This window comes from Frankliniella occidentalis, unplaced genomic scaffold (assembly GCF_000697945.3).
Source record: "Frankliniella occidentalis isolate FOCC.00 unplaced genomic scaffold, Focc_3.1 Scaffold11, whole genome shotgun sequence".
In the NCBI taxonomy this organism is placed as follows: domain Eukaryota; kingdom Metazoa; phylum Arthropoda; class Insecta; order Thysanoptera; family Thripidae; genus Frankliniella; species Frankliniella occidentalis.
The window spans coordinates 184017-192334 of NW_026267141.1; the positions used below are offsets into that span (position 1 = coordinate 184017).

At 35.9% G+C, this 8318-nt stretch overlaps 1 protein-coding gene across 3 annotated transcripts in view; it reads left to right on the forward strand.

Annotated features, from left to right (window-relative positions):
- The window catches only part of LOC113215135 (formin-binding protein 1-like), a 65049-nt gene extending 57110 nt beyond the window's left edge, over nucleotides 1–7939 (forward strand). The window contains exons 3-12 of one of the 3 annotated variants that reach the window (XM_052277708.1): nucleotides 102–152; nucleotides 256–403; nucleotides 493–750; nucleotides 849–1034; nucleotides 1134–1355; nucleotides 2852–2979; nucleotides 3067–3324; nucleotides 3416–3538; nucleotides 3624–3787; nucleotides 3870–7939. In XM_052277708.1, coding sequence (XP_052133668.1) covers nucleotides 102–152; nucleotides 256–403; nucleotides 493–750; nucleotides 849–1034; nucleotides 1134–1355; nucleotides 2852–2979; nucleotides 3067–3324; nucleotides 3416–3538; nucleotides 3624–3787; nucleotides 3870–4030 — 1699 coding nt within the window. In that variant the 3' untranslated portion in view covers nucleotides 4031–7939. The remainder of the gene's footprint in view (nucleotides 1–101; nucleotides 153–255; nucleotides 404–492; nucleotides 751–848; nucleotides 1035–1133; nucleotides 1356–2851; nucleotides 2980–3066; nucleotides 3325–3415; nucleotides 3539–3623; nucleotides 3788–3869) is intronic. The other 2 variants (XM_052277709.1, XM_052277710.1) reach the window with 2 other exon arrangements.
- Nucleotides 7940–8318: the final 379 nt, after the last annotated feature.

An 8318-nucleotide genomic window follows, 5' to 3' on the forward strand; every position in this document is an offset into this window, starting at 1 on the left:
CCCTTGTCCTTCCCTCCCTCCCCCTCCCATGTGGTCCTCCGGTCGTCAAGCGACATTTGTTAGAGATTTGTTGCTCATCCTGTCTGTTTCGCGTGTTGCAGGAGGCTGGTCAAGAACCATCAACCAAAGAAGAAGGAGGAGGAGGAGTATCAGTACGTTTCTGCCAACTGGAAGTGCACTCCACGGAGTGTGTCTTATTTTCTGGTGAATTTGTGAAATTGAATGTGATGACTATGTTCTGAATCTTGTCTTCAGGTACAGTCCGTGCAGGGCATTTAAGCTGGTGATGAATGAAGTGAATGACCTGGCTGGGCAACATGAAGTTATTGCAGAAAATTTACAAACACACATCATTCGGGAAGTTGGAATACTGGTGAAAGATTTTAAGGAGGAGAGGAAAAAGGTGCCCATTGATAATCATTGTGTTACTTATCTGTTTACATTCACAACAATTATTGTACTAACATTGATCTGTTTCCTTACTATGCCCAGCATTTACAGGATGGAGCTAGAATGATGACAAATCTGACAAATCAAGTAGCCACTTTGGAAAGAGCCCGTAAAAATTATGAAAAGGCATTTAAGGAAGCAGAACGCGCCTTGGATAATTATCAGCGAGCAGACGCAGATCTTAACTTATCACGATTGGATGTAGAGAAGCAAAGAACAAACATGACAATAAAATCACAACAGTGTGAGGACACTAAAAACGAGTATGCTAATCAACTTCAGAAAACAAATGACCTACAGGTACAGATATATTATTTCAGTAATTGTTTTTTCTTTGTATCTTGAACAATTCTTTTGGGGGGATGTTGATTTACTATTATGGTTTATGTTCAAAACAGGCACAACACTACCAGAATCTTATGCCAGATGTTTTCCAACACTTGCAAGAATTAGATGAAAAGAGAATCAAAAACATAAAAAATTTCATGACCCAATCAGTAGATATTGAGAGAAGTGTATTTCCAATTATCAATCAGTGTTTAGATGGTATTCTCAGAGCAGCAGATCAAATTAATGAAAAAGAGGTAAATATTTCACCATTTTTTCATTATTTCTTGTTTTCTCCTCTTTAATAATTGCATCTTGCATTTTATCAAAACAACTATTTTTCTTTTAACCTGCAGGATACTCAAATGGTAATAGAGAGGTACAAGTCAGGCTTCCTCCCACCCGGGGACTACCAATTTGAAGACCTTAGTGCAGTGAAAAGTGGGGAAGCTCAACCGATGATTATCAACAATGCTATCACCTCAATCAGACCAGAGGCCATGACAGTCAAGGGAACAATGTCTGCTGGAAAATTGAAGAAGAGAGTAGGACTATTCGGAATTTTCAGCTCAAACAAGGTATGTGCCACTATAGAAACTTTTTATGATATTTAATTCATTTTATTCTCAAGTTAGTTTCCTCCTATGAATTTTTCAACCTGGTTTCTTCAGAAAAGCAGTTATTATTCCTTTTTGGTTTTACTGGCTACTGGAATACTATTGGAATGAGCAATTCCAGTCCAAGCCAATATTCTTGTTGTCTCATTTTGCAAACTTGTTATGTCTACATGTTTTTGGGCTCATCTCTCCTTTAAATTTTTGTTTGCATTTTATGCCTATTGGTGTGTAGTATTTTAATAATCAAGTGTTATCTTCAATGCGCACTTGTTTCTATAAGAAATCAATCAATCTCTTAAAAGTCTAATGTGAGAAAATTCCTGGGAAGGAAACTCCCCTCCGCAGCATACAATCTTATGTACTTTATGATTACTCTGCATGAGTTTTTGTTAAATTATACTGTTGTGGTATGTTTGTGCACAATTTGTGTTAATTTTGGTGTGCGTTTAAAATCTCCCTAAAAAACGTCGATGTTTTTGTCAAAATTTTATTGTAATTTGTACAAGTGATACACAGTTTGAGTTAAAGCACTTTTTCTATCTGTAAAGAGAGTAACCTGTCACAATTTAGATTGATTGTATTCATAGTATTGATAGTTTGTTGTGTGGTTTGACTGTGTAGTTAATTTACTTTTCCCCAAATAATCTCAATTCCAAATTCAGAATGCAATTACTTTCTGATTTCTTCTTTAAGATAGATAGAAACCATACCAACATCTAAATGAGTGCTGGTTAAGACAGATAGTGTTATTGTGTCACTTTCAGTACATTCTATGTCTTAAGCTTGGTTTGGTCTTTCTTAATTTTTCCTCTCCTTTCTGATGGAATCTTGGTCTTTTCCTTGTCTGAATTTCATTGCAACTTGGTGCTGGTGGTGTCTGGCCTTCTCTGCTGCTAATTGTTGTAAGTATAACTCTGCCAGGCACTCAATGAGTCATTAAAATCTAAATGGCGCAGTTCAGCTTTGCTGCAAACCATTTTTATGTAAAATATATCTATCAGAATTTTCTTTATAGCTTGCCAAATTTTTTGCTTAGTTCCAAACATTGCATGTGCATGCCATAAATACCTTCTTATAGTAATTATAACCGTCTCACTGTGCTGTTATTGACACTTCTTCTGTACTGTCACTCCATTAGGATACCATGCTTTTGAGTGAGAAACCTCAAGAAATCTTTTGACTGTGCCCTATTAGCTGTGGTGATTTCCTGAACAGTCCTTTACGGTAGCACACACTACCTGTAGTGTTTCAGGAGAAATAGGATCATATTAGCACATATAGCTTTAATTCATCAAAGCAAAAATTATTTTCATCCAGAAAGATTTGTTTCCTTCCCCAGTGTACTAAAACCAGTATTATAAATACTTGCCTTTCAGCTTTCATTAGTTGAGCGTGTATTGATCTTGTGTTTTCTAGGAATGGACTTTCATATTGTTAACTGTGCGATTTCATTACAGAACAATCTTTCTCCATATGGTGAAAATAAGGAGGACTACAGTGACTTACCACCCAATCAGAGGAAGAAGAAATTGCAACAAAGATTGGAAGAAATCTCTGCTAAAATTCAGCAGGAAACAGCAGCAAGGTAAATCAATCAATCTTGTTTCACAAAGCTTTCTACAGAGTCAAACTCATGTTGCATTTTAAAATTGAACCCAATATATTTCTTTAGGGATGGATTAATGAAGATGAAAGGCGTTTATGAACAAAACCCAGCTTTAGGTGATCCTATGTCAATAGAAGGTCAATTAAATGAAAGTGGTCATAAATTAGACAAACTCAGACAGGAACAACACAAGTTCCAAATGTACTTGGAGGAAGCTCAAGACAATGGGGCTTCTATCATGAATGTATCCCCGTCAGTCCCTGGCCGCCGTCTCAAGTCACAACCTTCTCGTCTCATTAATGGAGGAGGGCAACGTCATCACCGGTAAATTATTTCTTTACTTGGAAAATCTTAGCACAGTTCTGTGCTGAAAATATTTTTTTCTCAGGCTAAAGTACGTTCTATTATTTTACAGACATAGTGGAGGCTCTGGTGGTGAAGAAGAGTCCCTTAGTCGATCTGCCTCAGATTCAAGTGTTTCAAATCCTACTACCAATAACAAGCAGTCAGCTCCTGGAACTCCTCTTCCATTGCATAAGTAAGTTATTCTTTATTTGATGTTTCTTTTCTGATGTATTTGCTATTCCTTCTTGTGTCTAACGACACTGGTGTGTAACATGTAGCTCTTCACACAGCCCCGAGTCAGGACTGGGCACATCACATACATCCTTGCCAGACTCAGATGAGCCAGAGCCAACAGATATTGACGGCAATGCCCAGCCAGAATATTATGATGCTGATCAGCTCCCAGCGCTTGGTATTTGCAGAGCACTATATCCATTTGAAGGTAAATATTTTGAAATTATGGGAAAAGTTACTTTTATATCACGCGCATTGGATAATGGTCTCATCCTTTTTTCCTGTACCAGCCACTAGTGAAGGTTCCATTCCTATGTATGATGGTGAGGAACTCCATATAATAGAACTAGACCAAGGAGATGGATGGACTCGTGTTCGGAGACAGGGAGATACTGAAGAAGGTTTTGTGCCCACATCTTACATTGAATGCACCATATTCAACAATTCCTAGGACTTTTTTCGGGCAGATGACCTGCATCAAGTTTCTGCCCGTTGTTCATTAAGCCAGCACTTCAACAAAGTCAAACAGTTCTTCCACATTTGAGAAGATTTGCCTGATCGCTAACTCTGCTCAACTCTGATCCTCCAATGGCAGGCATAATTAATGTAGCATGCCTTAATTGTTGAGTGCAGCTATTATTCATACTTCAAGATATGCTGAGCACTCTTTGCTCGTATGCAGCAGTGAGTAAAGAAGTGACTTGTCAATACATGATCGATTTGAAAATGCGATCACTCTAGTCGGCAAGTTATTAACTTGGGTTGTATGGATGCAAGTGGTGTCTAGTTTTCATTACACACTTAACTCTGTGTAATTTCTCAAATATTCTCTCAATGTCTTCCAATTTTGAACGGGGACAGTAATACCAGTTACCTGTCGAGAGGACATTGGCTATTTTAAATGGGGCACCCCATTGCTTGCTCTGTACATTAGTGAAATTAGCTCAAGAAATCACTTTTATTATTTTTTTTTGCATTGCTGTCATATCTGTACTAGAGCTAGATTATCTACAAACCTTATGAGATGGTGAATGAGAGTCAGTACAAGCATCACTCATGAAGACTGCTAATCGTGAAGGTATAGTTGAAGCTACAAATTGTTTCACTATTGTAACATAAAATTATTTTTGTATTATGAGGTAGTCCTGCTGTATTTTGATCATAAATGACAAAGCTCTTTGACACTACATTATTTATTTTAAGATTTTGACCGTTACTACTACATAGACAATTTTTAATTTCAATTTCCATTCTTTTAAATGTTTTTGTTTGTGAACTATTGTTTTTTGGTTTCAGTTTGTTTAATGACTGAGGTGTTAGTGCTGAGTGTGCTAATTTGTTTAAGGGGAATGAGCAAGGGCAAGTAACTGGAAGCAAGTTCCAGTCTTTCTGAGAACTGTTTCGGGGGACTGCTGTTAGTATGTTATGATAAATGAAGTGGAGAGTCAGTGAGTCTATGACCAAAGTAGTATGTGATTCCCTGGAATGAGGGTATGTTTCAATGGAAATTGATGCTGCTTCCATAAGTTGTGCTGAGCGAAGTATTTTTCTCTTTGATTATATACAACATGGACATAAAGTAATTTTTCTAAATTAGTTTTGGTGGAAAACAATTATATTGTTTCCTTATTTTTAAAAACAGTTGCCAATCAACTCATTTATTACCTTATCGTAAACTAGTACTGTAGCTGCACAAATTTAAAAGTGAGCAGGTGTAATCTTAATTTTGTTCTGTCTCCTTTGCAAGTGCCACAATTATTTATATACGTCATTTTACCCAAAATATAAATAAGCGAGCTTGTTTCTGGTAACTTCCCCTTGTGGATACTTTGCAAATATAGAAGAAACTATCTTCTTCCTCTCATTAGGCATCTTTAGTTGAAAGCCAAATTTTGTTTGTTGTCTTGTTCTTAAAAATTTTCAGGCATAGTGAGTAAACGTACCAATCCCAATGCAAGTCGTAAAGCGATCAGGTTTGTAGCGATATCTCAGTTATTTGTCAACTGGGTCATGAAAGTTATTATGATAGTGCTGGAACAACTGGTAGAACCATTCAAAAAAGTTTGAATTTTTTGAATATCTGAATAGGCAATATTTTAAAATGCTAGTAAAATATGTTGAATTATGTATGCTCTAGAATGACTGATGTTAGAAATGGTTCAACAGCATGGGTCAGGTTGATATGCTGTGTTCCTGTAAATAAGAATAGTCGTCTGTAAATATTATATTTATGTACATAGAGCTGCTTTATGTGCCGCTCTTTTTTTTCTACCTTACGATGGTGAATATTGTTGTATAAATGTAATAGTAAACACAGTTGGTCTACGTTGTATAGTGATTTTTTTCTCTTGTTATTTTATCTTGCACTGTTTAATTTTATTTCAATTGAATTTTCTTTGTCTATTTTATGTTATATTTTTCCTTCTTGTGTACAGATCAAAATTATTTACCTAACTGTGACTCTGTATTTAATAAACATAATGTGTAAAGCCATGTGTATTTGTCAATATTAATATTTTGATTAATCCTTTCCATCTGCTGCTGTCATGCGGTTGTGAACTTGACCCGCTTTTGATGGTGGAGGAACGGCATCCTCGCTTAGTGGGCCCTAGGTTAGAAGTTGTAGGTTGTGAACTGCAACTTGACTCATATTAGGTATACAAGCATTCCTTACCTATTCGTGCTAGGTTGATTCTGGTTCTGATCAAAATAAAGTAGCTAGACCCATGACAATTGTTCTGAAAATCTGTTGTTGTTCTCCGCATTGTCTCATACACTGTATTTATTTTGCATTGAATGAATGAAAGATTTTGTAGCATATCTGCCTCCTCTTATTTTAAAAGAATTTTTCATGTACCTGTTATTGTTGTTTTTGGTTGGAGAAAAATATATCATGCCATTAAAAATGCATTTGTCATTTGCTTGTCTGATCTTTCAAACTTTTTAAAATTTTAAAGAGAAAGCAACATGTACAATTCCAAACATGTTTCTTTTGTATTATTGTTGTTGTGTTGTACTGCTGACATGAAACAACTGAAGTGCATGGACATTGTCTGATAATGGGTTAGATCTTTGATACTTTATCCGTCCCAATGTATAATATAATAATGTTTAAGTGTAATTGCATTTTGCTGTTCACATCTGTATGTCTTAATGCTTTCCTTTATTGTGCTTTACATTATAAGGTCATAAAACAGAGTTATTGTGAATGTTATTTTAATGTGTGATGATGTATACATCTGCCATGTTCTGAAATTTTAATGTTTTGAACATCTTTCTTATGTGTACGGCCATTTGAGCCGGCTGCTTAACATGTGATAAAGTGGGGGGAGGGGGGTAAAGACTCGTGGTTGTCTGGCGTATTTAAATTAGCGTTAAGTTTGACATGGTCTTTTGTAAAACCTATCCTTATGCTACTTAAACAGCAAATGACGCAAGTCGAACAATTTTCTTCTCACATATGCAGAGAGCAGCTTTTGTTTTTATCTAAATATCATATAATAACTATGCTTTTTGTCAGTTAACTTTTACAAGGATGATATTTTCCCCCTCAAAAATTGCATTTGAAAAGATAGTTGTGTATTGTGTACTACACTGGACTTCACAGAACAACTGGAACGCATAGTAGTTTTAGAATTAAATTTGAAAAGCAGGGCATGTACGGGCATGTATGTCCCTGCTAGAAATTCATACCAAATGACTGAGACCTGAGTGCCAATAAATTTAAACTAAAGCATTTTTGAAAGAAATTGTTCACATCTTAGTATTAAATCTTTCATGAACCAGGCTACTTGAATGTAGAGTGGTCAATTGTTCACCAGTGAAGCAAAATTTAAGCAGGATAGATACTGTGCTTGCTAATAAAATTTTCTTAACCATTTTTTTTTTTTTTTTTTGTTGGAACAGTTTGCCAATATCTATTTAATTCTTCAGTAAGAGCTTTTCTGCTTTGATACTCTTTTAAAGTATAATGAATCTAAATAAAATGGTTTGAGTGATAATGACTGACTGTAGGTAATTTGTTGGCAATGGTCTGATCAATGTGATAAATTTCAAGTCTTCATATTTTCTGTGTTGGGTTTGGAAGTTTATTTTGGGGATCATCAAAAATTGCTCCATCTGCTTCTATGAAACAGATTATCTGTATCACATTGAGTAGACCAATGCTTACAATGTAAAGTAGGAAAATTGAATATTATGTAATCAAATGTATGTTGCTATCTTCTATATCCACAAGTGTACATGTTTGTTTAGGCCAACTGTGTCATTAGCACCAGAGCAATTTCAATTCTGATTTTTTCTTCAGCTGTACAGCATCTGATATTTTATGTTAAGATCTAAAATATAATTATTGAATATACTGATGTGTTTTGAGTTTGTCCATTGCCCAAGACACGTTCAATTAAAAGAATGTTCTGAAGTGCTGAATAAATAAATACATCACAAAGCATACACTTAAAGATGATACGGTCAATACAATTCGGTTCATGCACCGATCAGGGCAGAGCAAGAGCAAGAATTTAACACCGACCCCCGACCGGAAATTCTGAGTCTGGCATATGACAGGGTTGGCGGACCCCTCCCGATAGATGGGTAGATGGAGGATCCGCTGCGGCGCGGCCTGGCGGCCTCCTCACTCTTCCAAGTCTCGTAATACATACAGCTAACCGAGCACTCAAATTTTATTTCATGAATTTGTTTGGCATTTTTGCTTAATGTTTTCAACTGCAAAGGATATT